This window comes from Natrix helvetica (genome assembly GCF_964273705.1).
Source record: "Natrix helvetica genome assembly, chromosome: 2".
Taxonomy (NCBI): Eukaryota; Metazoa; Chordata; class Lepidosauria; order Squamata; family Natricidae; genus Natrix; species Natrix helvetica.
The window spans coordinates 70,684,078-70,701,193 of NC_138552.1; the positions used below are offsets into that span (position 1 = coordinate 70,684,078).

The following is a 17,116-nucleotide window of genomic DNA, read 5'->3' on the forward strand; positions in this document are numbered from 1 at the left end:
CAGCCTGCTCCAGGTAGGGTCGCAATTGGTGCACCAGCAAGAGCTGGTCAAAGGTCTTCTGCCTACACCTTCCATTTGCCAACTGACATTGGCTTTGAGCATCTCCTAACTCCTCCTTCAGTCCCTCTATTCCTCCCTACTAATGAGTTTTCTGATCTCACAATCTACATCACCCAAAGCATTCCACTATGAGTCAGCCTCCAGGAACTTTGTATAGGTAGACTTTGAGTTATAAGGACAATTGGGACCAGAATTTCCATCATTAAGCAATAGAATCATAAAGCACAATGTCATGTGATTGCATTGCTTAATGATAGCAATCCCTGCAGTGCCCATGGCCATTGTTAAGAGAAGATTGTGGGTTGTTACACAGTTTCTAACAACCAAAGTCAGAGGGAAGTCAGCAGAAATGTGCAAATCTCCAGTAGATTGCAAGCAGGCCAGCAGACAGGTAAATGACTGTTACTGGGTGGGAGAGAGTGCATAAGGGTGTGCAAATGCACTGGAAGGCACATGGGTGGCTTGGGAGGTGAGTGCAACGAAGCGTGGGGTGGCTGCTGCTGGGTGGGAGAGTCAGAGCGAGCTGCTGGGAAGATATGGCACAAATGCAGCAAGGCTTGGGAAGGTGTGCAACGGGGAATAACTGGTACAGACTTGGGATGGTTGCTAACAGGTAGGGGAAAGTGCACTAGTAGCTGGGGAAGCATGAAGTGAGCTCAGCAAGGCTGGAGATGGTGTCTAAAGCGTTGGGAGAGTGTCCGAGCATAGCAAGACTCAGAGGATGCATGAAGGTCCAGGGATAGTTTACGGGCGGCCAGCAAGGCATGTCATACGTGCAGAGGATGGGACATGTTGCGCGGGTGGAGAGAGGCTAATCTGAGCAATTTACAATCTTCCCTGCCAGTCTCCCCATTGACTTTGCTTGTGAGAAACTGGCAGGGAAAGTTGCAAATCGGGATCACGTGACCTTGGGATGCTGCAACCATCATAAGTGTGAGCTGATTGCCAAGGGCCTAGGTCGCAGCTACGTAACTATGGTGGTCTTGGGATGACAGGAAAATTGGGAAAGGTCATAACCACCATCCACAGCATAATGGTAACTTTGAACAGATGCTTATCGAATGGTCGTTAACCAAGGACTACCTGCATCACAATCCTGCAGTCCATTGAAATCCTTCAGCAGAGATAACTGTAACAATAACTGTAAATCACTCATCATAAACATTTATAAGTAGGTGGTTTGCTATCACGCAGCACTCAATTTTGTAGCAGGGCTCATCTTAGTGATTCTTGTATGATTGCAGTTTTATGTATGGATTCATATGGAGTCCATGCTATTAGTCATACACAAACATCACCATTCCTCGAACAGAATTCCTGTTTTCTTGCCAACTGTACCATCTGGAGGTGGTCCAGTAGTTTTCTGGAAATGTGCCAGCATTAAGCATTTCCTCTTCTGGAAGATATACTTCTCCAACACTGTTGCACCATCCCAAAATGAAATAGATCATTGCGTTCCCGAGGTGGTGGGGAGGAAGTTCCAGTGTTCCCAGGAACATTCTGTCCACCGGCCAGTGAAGTTTTCCCATCTCCACATGTCTATTTTAAGATGTGTAATAGTTTATGGCATTATCTGGATAGCTAATATAGTTGCCCAGATTAATTACATTTTGTGTACATGTCAGGATGAAAAAAATGTACTTTCGTTTTGAATATTAAATAAAGGTTCTTTAATTTTTGAAGATACCCTATTTAAAAATGCTTCTTTGTTCTTTTATACTTTTCTTGTAGAATCGTTTGGAAGAAAGCAAGGCCTTATTCAAAACAGTGATTACCTATCCTTGGTTTCAGAAGTCTTCAATCATCTTGTTCTTAAACAAAAAAGATATTTTGGAAGAGAAAATTATGTATTCTCATTTAATTAACTATTTTCCACAATTCCAAGGTAAATAATTATTCTAAGTAGGGCTTATCTCTGTTATGCAGGGGTACAATTTCTTCTATTCACTTATACAATTGGCGCTCTCTTGGTAAAATCTGTCAGCCATCACTGTTCTTTCCTATACTATCAAAATTTGTTATTTTATTACAATTTATATTATAGAGCCGTGGTGGCGCAGAGGTTAGAATGCAGTAAGTACTGCAGGCTACTTCTGAAGGCTGCCTGCAATTTGGTAGTTCAAATCTCACCAGGCTCAAGGGTTGACTCAGCCTTCCATCCTTCTGAGGTTGGTAAAATGAGGACCCAGATAATTGGGGGCAATATGCCGGCTCTGTAAACTGCTTAAGAGGGCTGTAAAGCACTGTGAAACAGTAAATGCTATTGCTATGCTATTACTTGGAATACTTAGTTTGTATTATTATAATTGAAGTTACACATTATCAGATTCTAATCCTAACAGATGGATACTGATGCTAGAATAAAAAGTTATCATCTGTTCAATCCAGCATGTTTGAAAACAATGGACTGGATTACACTAATAAACATTCAAGGCAAAAGGAGAAGGGAATGGCAGAAGGTAATTAGATCAAGGATACCCAATCCCCAGGCCATGGCCCACTACTGTGCTGTAAGCAGAACCGGGCCATGAAAGCGGCAGGAGTGTGTGTGCATACATACGCACTAGCGGGAGCAGTGGGCAATCATGCACGTATTTGCTGGCCTCTCACAAGGAACCATCTCCTCTCCCCTGCGAAGAGTCAGACACAGTTTAGGTATTGAACAACTAATAAATATAAAAACGTATTTGATGATCTCAATCTGCGGTTTCTTAAGTTATCGATTTTGATTTTGAACAGGACCAAAACAAGATGTCAAAGCTGCTGGAGACTTCATTCTGCAGTTATATAAGGATCAGAATTCAGACAAAGACATCTATGCCCACTTTACGTGTGCCACGGACACCGAGAACATTCGATTTGTGTTTGCAGTTGTTAAAGAGACCATCCTTAAGTTGAACCTAGAGGAATTCAACCTGGCATGAATAAAAGGGAATCAGCTACATATGTTTGACTACACTGCAATTTTATTTATTACTTATGAAAGATTCTGTGTAATAGATTTTTAAGCAATTGTTCATGTCCTTGCTGAACATGGAAGGGAACTTCAAATAAGTTTAGAACTTTTTAAGGAATAGATTTTGAATATTCTGCTTTTAATTTTTTGGAGGGGGTTTGTGAGCATTTTGGTCATAATCACAGAGATCCTTTTGCCTTTCATAATTTATAATACGGTAGATGTGCATTTAAACCTAGCGTGGACACAAGAATGAGTTTGAGACTAATTGTTCTCTTATTATTCAGCAGAAAGAAGGGTGCTTAGTTTTGAGCAATTATTTATTAAATCTGTTTTTAATGGTGCCTTTCTCCTTGTAGTGAACAGTCAGCCTTAACAGGTGGCAGCAGTTGGTTGCTCTTTTTTTAGGCTCAAAAAACAACAACAAAGTAGCCTCAAGCTTAATTATTACTTGGGTGTGAATTATATAATTCTCTCAAGCTAGATAAAAAAAAGTTGGAACTGGTCTGATGAAGGGACTAATAGAGTCTTCACATGCTGTTCCTGTGAAATTTGCATGAAGTTACCATGAACTGAGCTTCATCAGAGTATTTATTTTACTTGCAATTAAATGATGGATACCAAAGAGGCTGTTTGCATATCTTCTCATTTAATGACAGGCAGCTACAACTGACAGGTGCTTTTATGAAAAACCTTGATGCTTTAATATTATTTGAATTAATATCAATAGGTTAACAAGCCAAGAGCAGTTGTTTGAGGGACCCTCTATTCCCAATTGTATCTATCGGTCAGGAGGGATGCATTATGGGGCCAATCTGCTAAGAAGGTACACCTGAGGGGAATCAAAATATCAGTCTTTCCTGCTGTGGTTCCTAGCCCTCTGGAGCCCAAGTCTTCCTATTCCAGCTTTCTGAAAACCCTGCAATAAAATATGGTTTTTCCAACAACCCTGAGGAACCCATTGGGAGTCTGCAAAATGGCCCCACTGTACTTAGAATATTGATATTCTTCCACAATCTTTATTTCTATTTGTGTTTAATTTTTTAAATGATTGTTATATTTGTTTTTAATCATTTGTTGACTGTATGCTGCTCAGTGACATGGGTAGCTATACAAATTTGCTAAATAAACAGTGGCTTTCTATGATCAACTAATCCTTGTTTGGGAACTTGAATAATGCTTTGATTCTCCATTCGATCCCTTTTAAGAAAAATGTTTTACCTATTCAAAATCTTTTATAGCTCACTTACTCTACAGCAGCCCCTAAGTTGGATCAATAAAAGCAATCTTTATTTTAAGCTTTACAATTTCAGTCACTCAATACAAAGAGAATGAGGCAGGGAAGAGAGATAAAATGTTTGGGCAGCAATCAAGGAAAGGCAGGGTGAGCTCCTTCAATTGGTGTGGCATCTAAAGTGCCAACCGAGCGTGGCTGTAGCTAGGTGACAATTGTGGCTGGGAGACCATGTAATGTTGCAAGTTTGGCATTATTTTAAAGCAAACTCTGTCCTCAAATTACTGTTTGTTTGGTGAAGGTGTAAGGTATAAGCGATGCCCAAATCTCTGGGAATCCATGGTTCTTCTCAATGCATAAATACAGTGACTACATTTTTGGTACTAAGCAAATGGCCACACTTATGGCAGTTTGCAGCATCCTGCAGTTATGTGACCACGATTCATGATTGTTTGCTGGAAACCAGCATTTACTTCTAGTTTCCAGCAAAAAGCAATCCACAGCAAGCAACGGATTTGCTTAATGACTGTGGTGTTTACTTAACTACCCTGGTGTTTGCTTAATGACTGTCATGAAAAAAGATTTTTTTTAAAACAGGTCTGGTTACTTGCTTTATAACTCTCATAATTTACAACTGTAATTGCCAGGCTTAATTATGGTCATAATTCAATAACTAATTGTAAGTGAATTTCTCTATTTAAACGTAGATTTGGTCTTGAACAAGTATTCTTGGTTCTTTTCTCCTCTCAATCCAAGCTGATTTCTCCTCCTTTCATGGTCCTTCAGCAACATCCTTGAGCTACTGAATGAAATGCAGCCTAAATATCTAACAAAACATTTTACACATGTGCCTATTTAAAATAAACAGAACAGCTATGTTGAGAAAATAAAAACTACATCCAAATAAGGTCAATTGAAACAGTGTAAAAGCTAAATATGTGTTTATTGTATATCTTTAAAGATGCTATATAGTTGGCCTTGCTGTACAATTAATGCAGTGATTGAATATGCTCAAGTGTGTGATATGAAGTCAGAGACCCTAGATGGGTATCACAAACTTGAGCCACACAATACAAATTATACTTTGGCATTTCTGATAATCTAATTTACAGGAATTATATAAAGAAATAAAAGCTTGGAACAATGCAATGGAGAGCAGTACTTCCCTCAAGCAGTTACATAAAACGTATCAGAATATATTATAAATACATAACACATACTGTCACATTGGGCATGCCATTTACTTTATTCAGCTTTTACAACAAAGCTACAGTTTGATTAGTTTAAGCACCACTAGTGAAGACTAGTTTTCCTCCGCCACAATCATTCAAACAATCTGAAAAGAATATTCTGGCAGCAGACATTTACCGCATGCATCAAAGTACTCAAATCTGTATTGTGCAATATATTTATGCGTATTTGCATTCCATTTCTCTTTCATGAAGTAGCCTCTGTCATAAAGGTGGGATAGGCAGTATTTATTTGCATAGTCTTAAAATTAACATTGTGCAATATTTTCCCCATCCTGATCTGATAGTGTGTGTGTGTGTGTGTGTGTTATTTTGATATATGTTGTAACATTACTTTATTAAATGTTCTGAAATGAGCCATGGTTTCCCTGTACACACACACCCCAAAATCGCATACAAACCCATGGGGACATTCTTAGATAAAATCAGGGATGTATTACTACTTTGGATCCAAAGCTGAAACAGTACTTCAGAGTGGGAGCAAAAACACATGGATGCATTTTCTTGGAATTCTCAGCAAGTCCAAAAGTTTCTTTAAGGCAGTGTTTCTCAACCTTGGCTACTTGAAGATGTCTGGACTTCAACTCCCAGAATTCCCCAGCCAGCTGGCTGGGGAATTCTGGGAGTTGAAGTCCAAACATCTTCAAGTTGCCAAGGTTGAGAAACACCGCTTTAAGGAGATGCCAAGAGGTATGATACAAGACATGTTCACTCTGAAACATGCTTTTGACTTCATATCCAAAATGTAACTCATTCCTAAATGAAAAACTATGATTCAAAGCTGATACAATACTTCAGAGTGGCTACAAAAACACATGCATTTTCCTGGTATTCTTCAGCAAGTCCAAAAAAAGTCAGTTTCTTTAAGGAGGTGCTGACCTATGGGATATAAGCCCCATTCACTTTGAAATATGCTTCTGACTTCAAATCCCAAATATAGCTCATGCCTAAATGAACTAGTACTTTAAAACATGAAGCTGTGTTGATAGTTTTCTGACTTCATTTTGACCACCGACCTGCAAAAAATCACTAAAATTTCTTATTTCGTTTGATAGATATTTGCTTAATTGTATAACAACAGAACGTTTTGTTAATTTTTTATTATATAAAAATGTGATTATTTAAAAACGGTGTTACAGTACCATAAACTCCTTATCTGTATCAAAAATTAAATCACTTCATTATATACATATGTATTTATATCTATTAGTAAACAAAAAGCTTCTCAAACAAAGCAAGGTCAGCAAGGTAATATTAGAACACTGCTGCTGGTTAAATCAGTCTTCCTGAATTAAACTGAATTTCAGTGACTATTAAAGGGATGTGTTAGTAGAGCATTACTTTTAAATAAACAGAATAAAAGCATGGAAGAACCTGATTACTACAACATAAGACTCTGCTAAGATGTTTGGTCTTGTTGATTTAAAAATGGCAGATCTAAAAATAAAACCAATTTAGTTTAGATTTAAACAATTATTATTTATAAATACAAAATCAAATAAGTCACATTTCAATAGCAGCTTTCAGCAATAGAGCCGCTTGCACCTATTGATAAAACTGACCTTTTTTCACTCAATAGTATGTAGAAGATTCAAAAACAATTGATTTAAATACACAAAATTACCGTGTCAATCTCTTTGTATTTAAATAGTATCACATGCTTTGAAATATAAAACAACTACAATGTTCTGATTTTCTTCAACTGGTCATAGTTTTGGTTGACTCTCCTTTACTTTTTCTTCCAGCTTACAGAGGATCCACTGTGGAAATTAAAAAGAAAAAAATTGAACAAACCTAAGTTAAAGCAAAAGTGATTTGGTTAATAAAAATGGGGGGGGGGGGGATTTACAAATTAATAAAGCATAGAGCTAAACACTGAACAATTCATGTGGTGTCATTACTCTCATGACCACTGTGAATCACCTGGTTAAGCCACACTTGAATGAAAACAGCTTCCCTGAGAAATGTCACACCCATGCCTTCCTGCTTCTACTATGAAAAAATTGATATCTGGGCACTTCAGATCTATCTACAACTCCCAGCATCACAAAGAAGCACCGTAAAAGAGCAATGAGAATTGCAATTCACCAACAATGGAAGTACTTATTCACTATCCACATATTGTCCATTACATTGTTGATTCCTTCAAAACAGGATTAATATATTATGTAGTAATAGCATTTCATATTCACCTTTGCATCTTCTGGTGTTCTAAAATTAATTATTTTTCCAAATTCTTTGGCATGAAATACAGACTTCACTCGTTCCTGAAATAAACAAGCAAACAAATACAGTTGTGCATTAAAAGCAAATTTCCAGATACCTAGCAGCACTATTTTTTCCGTTCCAGGAAAGGATTCACAAGTTATATAATGAAATTACTATTTGTTTAACATGTCTTTTAGGTTTTGCAGATTCCCCGCACCCCCCAAATCCCAAAAACAATCTGTGACTGGCTCTCAAATTTAAACTTTCTCTCTCTGAACATTTAGAGTATTTGGGGGGGGGGGTGAGCAATATCTATTGTAACTGCTGCAGTTTGCAAAAAAGGTACCTCATCAGAAACCTTCTTAACCTAATATCCTCAAATGCATTGGATTTAGCTGATTTAGCATAGCTGGAGACCACTAGATTGGAAAAAGTTGCTATGTGGGAAGACGAAATCTCTAAGACAGCAGACTACATAAGATTTTTCTGCAACACGATGAGACCCTTGTATGAATAGTAGAGTAGATATTTTGCCAATCATTATAATTTTTTAAAAATAAGCTAAAGGTTTCATATAAAGTTTAATAAAACAATAAATTAAATATTTAATATTGTACAAGATGAATTTTAAGTACAGCTATTTAGATAAAATCTTTTTGAGAGTACTGATTGAGAAAGGATCCCAAATGCAAAGGGGTGTGGGGGAGTACTAAATAAGTGAAGGAGAATCCTATCATTTTATTCATTGTTTTGGCATGTTAAACTCTTGCAAATTTTGAAGACGTTTATCTCAGAAGTCCTGCTTGGCATGGGAAAGTTTCTGCATCGTGATTTGTACAATAACCTAAAGCTGGGATGGCGAACCTATGGTACGCATGCCACAGTTGGCACACAAAGCCATTTGTCGGGGCACATTTGTCAGCATACGCGCGCTGGCCAGCTGAGTTCCGCCTTTTTTAAAGCCATTTTTCGCTCTCCCCAGGCTCCAGAGGCTTTATAGGAGCCTGGGGAGGGCGAAAAGAACCCCCCCCCCGAAGAGGCCCTTCGGAGGCTTCAGGAGCTTCCCTGAAGCCTCCGGAGTGCAAAAAAACGGCCCTATGGGCAAACCGGAACTTCAAGAACAGACTTCCAGTTTGCTCATAGGGTCTGTTTAAGCCCTCTGGAGCCTTCAGGGGCTTTTAGGAGGCTTCCCTGAAGCCTCCCCGAGGGCTTAAACCGGCCCTACAAGCAAACTGGAAGTGACTTCCGGTTTACTCGTAGGGTCATTAGTTCTCTGGAGGCTTCAGGGAAACCTCCTGAAAGTCCCTGACGCCTCCGGGTGTGTGTGTGTAGGGGAGGCTGTTTTCGCCCTCCCGAGGCTCCTATAAAGCCTCTGGAGCCTGAGGAGGGCGAAAAACGCATGCAAAAAATGGTGTGGGGGGGGAGTGCCTCTCATGCATGCATGTGCATTGGGGGGGTCATGCGTTGTATTATGGGTGCGGCATGCCCGTGCACGACCCCCCTGCGCTCCCCTCCCTTATGGCACGCGAGCCAAAAAAGGTTCACCATCGCTGACCTAAAGGCTCTTAAATGAAAAAAGGTTAATTACTAAGCATCTTTTTTGGATGTAACATACAGGTAATGTCTGACTGTCTCTGTCTCTGAAAGGAGTCTGATTTTTGGAGTGGCAACCATTCATAGGATGGCACCATATTCCCTAGTTGAGTAAGGGAGCAGCCTGCTTTCCTTCTCCAATGCAACCTCCAGAGCTCTACAAAAGGTAAAGGAGTGACTTGGTGGGAGGAGAGTGTAGAACCATCTGGAGTGAAAAACTGGCCGAAGTCCTACAGGGATGGGGGGGGGGGAATAGGGGGGGGAGGTTCAGTTTCCTGTGGTCAGTTTTAAGGGAGAATCCATCCAATTTCTGTGCACATGACCATGGGCATACAATGGCATTAACTTTGAAACTGGGCTGTAAGTAGCTTTTGGGGGGCTCCACAGTAACTTCCAGTCGTAAGTTGATGACAATCTGTGTGCATGGAAATCAGAGTGACAGAAAATGGATAATTCCAGGATAATGGAATGATGTTTGCTTCTTGGCCAGACCAGAACTACAAGGTACACATCCAGAGGAAAGAAATGGTGAAAAAGAGTGTCTTCCAACAAGCAATTTTTTTATGGTACTAAGCAAGAAGGGGAGGCAACAATAGTAATTTGGGAGATGGTGAAGATTTGCAAAGAAAGAGTGAATTGTAATCAATACAAATGAAACTCAAGCTCCATGAAAATATATATACATTTAAAATGATAACATATCCTTTATTAGTTAATAATAGTTAAGTATTATTCATGGAAAAATTGCTTACTAATATAATATTCTAATATTTATATTATATAGTATATAACTATTTGAATGTTAATCAAATAATTTGTTTTGTTCCATCTCTACCATCCATAACTTTACCTTTGCTTCAATGCGCAACCTTCGTCCATCAATAATGAATGGTTTCTTGGTAAATTCATCATATGTGTACTGCCATTCACATGTTAACTGTCCAAACGTACCTCTTGTCACAAACAATATGCCACTGTATACAAATACAGGACAAATAATTAAAACAAATACAATCATATAACCTTTTTTTGAAAAATAATGTTTAAATATCATATAAACATTCAGTTTAAAATTCTCTCAATTTCAGTCTTCTTCTTTTTTCTTCATCTTAGTGATTTCCCACAAGTATAGGATCCACTTTTATTTGGCTCAACCAAAAAATTATAAAAATGAAGCCTGATGGCAATCAAAATTGCTGCACTCAATTCATCTTTAACTTCAAGTTCTATCTACTGTATTTAATTCCAAATTCACTTTCATGCTTAAAAGAAATCAATTTTGTCCATCGTAAAATTATTTTTATTCTAATTTAAAGTAAATTGAGCACTAATTACAAACCAGATGTTCATAATAACTGTAATTTTAATAGCTGGAAATCTGTTATTCCTTTCACCACTTCCCTGCCCCACCCTTCCCCATCATTGACATAGAAGACTTGAAGACAAGAACTATCTTTCTACTCACATGTCTAAATTCTGGGAAACATTTTGATTACAGAGTGCACATAAATGCTTTGTTTAAAATAAGAAATACTGGAAGAATCTTACCTTTTTGTAACCATTAATAAATCTGTATTATTAACCATTGCATGTGTAAAGTATCGCAGTTTTGCAAATCTTCCATTTTCAATATTCTAAAAGAAAAAAAAGTTGTAGAGTTTTCTAGAATACAGCATCTTAATTTTGAGGAAAAGATTTATATTGCATTAAAATCTTATACAAATATGTATGAACTTGATACTTTTAGTACTCTGAATATCTATTATGAGCAAAAATCTCTCTCTTCACTAACTTTATCCTGCCTCTCCCTATCTCCTCTCCATTAAATCACATGCCACATAATTATTAGTTGTTCTGAAATATTATATGCAAAATTGCATTGTTTCTAAAATAATTAATGGACTACCCTGAGACAGTTGGAACACTTATAAGCTGCATTTTTCAGGTTATATGAATTTTAAACTAGTAAAGGTATCTTGAATTAACTCGGCATTATTCAAAATAAAGAACAGATTCCATTCTTCTTTTGGGTAGGCTCTCATACTAAAGGAAACAAAAGCAAAATAAGTGTGAGGATCCTATGCTTTCATACCTTTATATGAAAGTACATGTTTAAAACTCTAAACAGTGATTTGTATGTAGGTTGAATAACTTAAGATATTAAGATAGTTTGCTCATTATATTCAGGAATAATAATAATAAAAAACAAACACCTTCTGTGTTGAGTATAATGCTGTCTCCCATTAAAGAGTTCTACATACAAAATTATTATTTTTTCTTATTAATGATTCATTATCCATCCCTCAAGTCACAGATTATCCTGAGCTTAAAGATATATACATTGTATAAAAATTTAATCACAGCAATGTATTCACATCTAGCATATTTAAATTTTTGAAATGGTTAATGATTTTGATGTTTCTCTGAACAAATATAAACATTCATTTTTAGTATTTGTTTTGGTATTTATAAATTCCTTTCTCAACTAATCAACCAAAGGAATTCTTCTATTAAAATAAAATTCTACTTTTATAACCACAACAGTTGAATCACGGGAAAAAAAGATTATGAATTGTGAAAGGCACATGGCATGGTGAAAGCATCAACACAAGGACTGCATGCACAAGCCTAGCAAAAGAATTCAGGAAGCAGCAATGAAAAGAGCTGATTTAATATTCTTGCTAGTGACCTTCCAAACAGGTCTTGTAGGTTTATCTTGAGATCTGGATAGATTGATAGTATAGTAAGAACGCCTGGCCCGAAACCATTTAGGAATTTAAAGCACTAAGACAGAGTTCTGAAAAGTCCCTGGCAATAGTAAACCTAATACAAAATAGGTCATATCCTGGCCCTCAGCTAAAACAATGAGTTGTATTCTTCGTAAATCAGAGCTTCTGAATCATCAAAAGACCTGTATGTATGAATAAATAATCTAAGCTAAATACAGCCAGATCATGTGTGACTTTAGGAAACATGCCTTCTCTGGCATTAAAGCTGTGCCATCAATCTGATCAGATCAAAGCGCTTGCTATTTACACAATCTGATTCATTGAAGTAATAAATATAAAAATACCCCAAATATGAATATTTAGGGAGGTGAAGGGAGGTATATGTCCGGAACCAGTGATACATCTATATCTATATCTGATTTTCTCCAGCCTTTGCCAAAACTATTATACACTACCCTTTCACCAGAACTATTTCAATGTTCCACATATTGTATTTATATAATACATTTAATGATCACATTGCTTCAAATTCTAACATATCTTCTTAAAGGTATTTCTCCTATATTTTTGCACGTGGACTAAACAACAGTGAATGACTATAATGACCATCTTCCAGCTCACATCCAATATTTTTTAAAAGTGCAATTATCTCCAATTATATATTAATTTTTGAAAAGTGTACTTCTAAAATGTAGAAATAGGATGAGAGGAAATTGATTTTTTAATATATTAAGAAAAATGTGCAAGTAAACAAAATGGATGTATCAATATAATCATTGTAAGTTGAATTCAACTCAAGATTTTCCCTCAAAATTCACATTACATATCTTTTGCAAATGTATATGCTCCTTTCTTCAAAGACGTGTTTTTTTTTTGCTGCCAGAGAAATGCAGAGATGGATCCTTATAAGATTTTCTGCTTGAGAGACTAAAATCATTGGAACTGCTTTTGATACTTTTTGACATAGCTTCATCTTTGCCCTGCAAATTTTGCAGCTAAACTTTTTTAGATATATACTCTCTTTTATATTTTCAAACTGGGTTGAATGAATTGGAACTATATAGTACTTAATATGGTGAACAGCTGAACAATTGACCGGAGCTCTACAGTAGGTTATTATTTTTGTAAATAAATATATATTTTAGTGAACCCTCTCACCTTTTCCCCGTTTGGTATTAAATGTACTGCAATTTATTGATTTATCTACAGATACACACATACTTTACTTTTACTTTACTTTTATTCATATTTATAGACCGCCCCCTCTCCCAAAAGGGACTCAGGGCGGTGTACAGTCAATACATAAAAAGAATACATAGATAAATCAATACTCAAATATTTAAATACATAAATAATTAAATGTTTAGATGTTTAGATGGAGGAGGTTAAAAAACTGTACATTCAAGTAAAGTATTAAGATACAATCTTTAAAAGACCCCTAAAAATACCCCGAAGAATTAAATTTAAAATGGTTCCCCAGAAATTCCAATTAAAATATATCTGTCAGGAGGTAAAAACTATGAGTGTGCCAGGCCAGCTAATCGAAACAGGTGAGTCTTTAGCTTTTGTCAGAAGGAGCGGAAGTCGGTGGTGGTTCTAATGTCGTGGGGGAGGTCATTCCAGAGGGTTGGGCCCATCACAGAGAAGGCCCTACTCCTAGGCGCCGCCCGCTGGCATTGCCTGGTGGACGGCACCAGGAGAAGTCCCTCCCTGTGAGAGCGAATTAAATTTAAATTTAGATTACATCTAATGTAATATTAATAAGTTCAGAAATGATCTACAAATCTGATATTACATATGTTCAATGTCCCCTTTGAAAATGAAAATCCAACTGAAAAATTCCAGTGTAGTGCTGGTTGCCCTGTAAAATAAAACAAACACTTCCCCTGTAAAATAAAAGAAATGTCCTGGTTCACAGGATAACCTATTTTCCCTGAATAGAAACCATTTATCAATAAATCGTTTTGTTAATGTGTCAGATTGCTGCAAAAGGGATCCTGTAAAGTTACCTGCTATGGCAGATCTCCAAATACGGTACACGCAGGCCTCTGAAGTTAGCTGCTAGGACAATCAGATCACCAAAGAGGGTTCGTAACTTTGTTTGCACTTGCCCCTTAATATGCATATAACTATGTATTTTCTTACAATTACAGTATATCCTTAAAAAGTCAGGGAGCTGTCTTTTCTTATCAAATGTTACATAATTCTTATCTTGCATTATAGCAGCTTTTTCTAAACACTGAATCTTTTGAAGCTCTATAGATAATAACATCAGAACATAAAGGAAGTATTATCATCACTCTGGCCCATTTGCTTGTCCTCTCTCTTTGGACTGAATCGTTACACCAACTGGAAGAACTGAAAAAGCAAGTGGAAATCAGTGCTTCTTTCTCTTAGTTTCATCAAAGCTACTAATGGCATGTAAGGGTTGTTCAGTAAAAATTTATAGTCGGGAAGCGCCCTCAGTTATATCCTTAGACAATATCAGAAAATAGATCACAGCCTGGTCTAAAGCATAACAATCTTGTGCAATCCCCAAGGGTAATGGGAAATGTTATGAATATTATAAATTTCGTGATTTAGAGAATCCCATTCTCTGCATGGCTCCATCTCTACTGCTTTTAAAAATATTAAGAACTCAAAGATATATAAACACTTATCCACTTTGCTTTAAAAGAAAATGATCAGCCAGTATGCGAAATTGTTAATTTTTTTTAATTTCAAAGTCTCCAAGCTATATTTCAACTTCAAAGTCACTAAACATAGCAGTTTCTCACCTGTGGAGCTTTGGTGTTCTCTGAGCTTTGTTGTTTGCTTGCAAACATTTTATTATCTGATTAGGGTGCTATCAGTGCTAGTGAGTGTGGCTTTGCTCCCTGTTTATATACAGTAGCTTTCCCTGCCGGTATTGATGTGTGCGTGTGTGGTTTTATCCTTAGCAGTTCCTTGATTAGAGTATTGTTTTCTTAAGAATTGGTTTTCTTAAGTAAACCAAAAGACCCAAAAGTGCAAGAAGAAAAAACAGGGTTCAACTACATCATACAGTATGAAGACTAAAACAGCCACTATATACTATAAGACAGCCAGGCAGAAGACTAGCAGAGTGCATTAATGAACACCAACTGGCAATCAGAAGACACCATGAAAACTCCTTAAACTCACAACACAGAGACAGACTCAACCATAGTTGCAATTGGAAAATTGAGCATTCAAGAACAAACTAAATCTAAACACACTAGGAATTCCCGGAAGCTTGACATTCAGAAAAATCAACCACATTTACACACCATTCAAAAGAGAATAAAAAACTAAGAAGGGAACAAAAAGATAAAACCACATCCTCTGCAGCAGCGAGTACCAAGATAAGCAGGGATTAATACCAGACAAATAAGCAAGCAAGCAAACAGAAAACAATACTCTAATCAACTAACTGCCAAAAGAATATTCCTCCTCCCACTTCAAATCACTGGCAGGGAAAGCTACTATAGGTAATTGTCGGGTTATGTTGTGGTACGCATGCAGCCTGCAGAGCTGGCAGCAGAGTCAGACAATGAGGAGGTTGAGGAGAAACATGGGTCAGTCCTGGAGTCTATAGAAGGCTTGGACAAGGGCTCTGCGTCGGAGGCAGAAAGTGGGGTTATGACACGTCACTTATCTACCTTAAGGCCTGCATGAGATCCATGGCAAAAGGCTTTGCAAAATGGACTTTCTTCCATTTGCAAAGGCCTTTGCCACAGATCTGGTACAGGATTCGGTTTGCAGAGAACAGAGACCTAAAGTACTGTAGTGCAAGATTTCACAAGATCAGTTGTGCAAGATCTTGCGTTACTGATCTTGCATGATCTTGAACGCTTTTCGCAGTGATCTGGAATGGGCAGATGAGAACAGCGCGAAAAGCATTTGCAAGCTAACAGGAGGCTTGAAATGATGTTATTTCCCTGACCCAAAATCTCGTCAGCTTGCAAATGCTTTTTGCACTGAGATTGGAAAGAAACCATAGCAGAGAAGATGGAGGAGCCAGATTGCTAAATCTTCACAAGGTAAATGACATTGCATGGCCGGATAGGGGGGAGCAATTGTGGGGAGGGAGCATGAATAGCTTGGTCAGGGGAGGCCTTGGGTGGTCTGAAGCAGGTGGCCTGTTCCATCGCTAGCCCCCCCCTGGTTTTCCCCACCCTGAGATACCTCATGTGCACTTAACAACCTGTGCATTCGATTAGCGAATGCGTGGGAAAAAGCAGGGAGTGATGCCGTTTGTTTGACATGAATCACTCCAACAAATCTTTGGGTTACAAATGTAATTGGCAGGGTCCATTTCATTCATAACTCGAGGACTACCAGTATGTAAACAGAAAAATGAAAAAACCACACACACTAGCAATGATGATGTTACCTAGTCAGGTAATGTAATGTCTGCAAGGAAACAATCAAGCTCAGAGAGCACCAAGGACTCCAGTTCAACTCTGATATATATTATCCATACAGTGTTTTTATTGGAGTTCCCTGAGTACAAGTAAAATTCTCCATTATATTGTTCCAACTTGTTATTTTCATCCTGTTTGTGGCAAGAAAGTTTTAAACATTATGTTGCACGGTATTAATCCCACAATACTGGAAAACTCCAGCCATTAATGGATTTGAATTGTAAGCTGCTAAGAATCATTGATTTGAGATGGGTCGCTATAGAAATTGAATGAATGAATGATTCAATTGTAATTTGTGATCCAGTCATTACCTAATATGTATAATCAGAAGCCAAATCTAATTGACATAAAGGATTTGAGGAATAATAAATATGGTGTGCTCTTATTGGATTTCTACTTTTGTAATATTCATAGAAAGAATCAGAATTTTTTTTTTTGCTCCTTGGGTAAACAATTTCTAGTCATATATTTGATCTTAAGAAAATATTTATTCAATTACCTCATTCAGAAGGATAAATAACTCATGGATAATGAAGCCATAGTGTAAGAGAAGGGACCTACCCTACTTTTATTATTTACATTGCTTATGAATTTGTCAAAAAGCATATTTTATTTGTCCATATATCTAAAGTGATGTATAACTGTTCATTATACTGTTTGAC

General features: G+C 37.3%; 2 protein-coding genes across 5 annotated transcripts in view; one reads left to right on the plus strand and one right to left on the minus strand.

Annotated features, from left to right (window-relative positions):
* Positions 1-4,166, plus strand: part of LOC309386538 (guanine nucleotide-binding protein subunit alpha-14-like) — a 52,833-nt gene extending 48,667 nt beyond the window's left edge. For all 3 annotated transcript variants that reach the window (XM_081942028.1, XM_081942027.1, XM_081942029.1), the window contains 2 exons: positions 1,792-1,945; positions 2,800-4,166. In XM_081942028.1, the coding sequence (XP_081798154.1) occupies positions 1,792-1,945; positions 2,800-2,984 (339 nt within the window). In that variant the 3' untranslated portion in view covers positions 2,985-4,166. The remainder of the gene's footprint in view (positions 1-1,791; positions 1,946-2,799) is intronic.
* A 1,008-nt stretch (positions 4,167-5,174) lies between these two features.
* Positions 5,175-17,116, minus strand: part of VPS13A (vacuolar protein sorting 13 homolog A) — a 138,276-nt gene continuing 126,334 nt past the window's right edge. For both annotated transcript variants that reach the window (XM_081942022.1, XM_081942021.1), the window contains exons 69-72: positions 10,850-10,935; positions 10,152-10,275; positions 7,693-7,767; positions 5,175-7,260 (exon numbers count right to left, since the gene is read on the minus strand). In XM_081942022.1, coding sequence (XP_081798148.1) covers positions 7,207-7,260; positions 7,693-7,767; positions 10,152-10,275; positions 10,850-10,935 — 339 coding nt within the window. In that variant the 3' untranslated portion in view covers positions 5,175-7,206. The remainder of the gene's footprint in view (positions 7,261-7,692; positions 7,768-10,151; positions 10,276-10,849; positions 10,936-17,116) is intronic.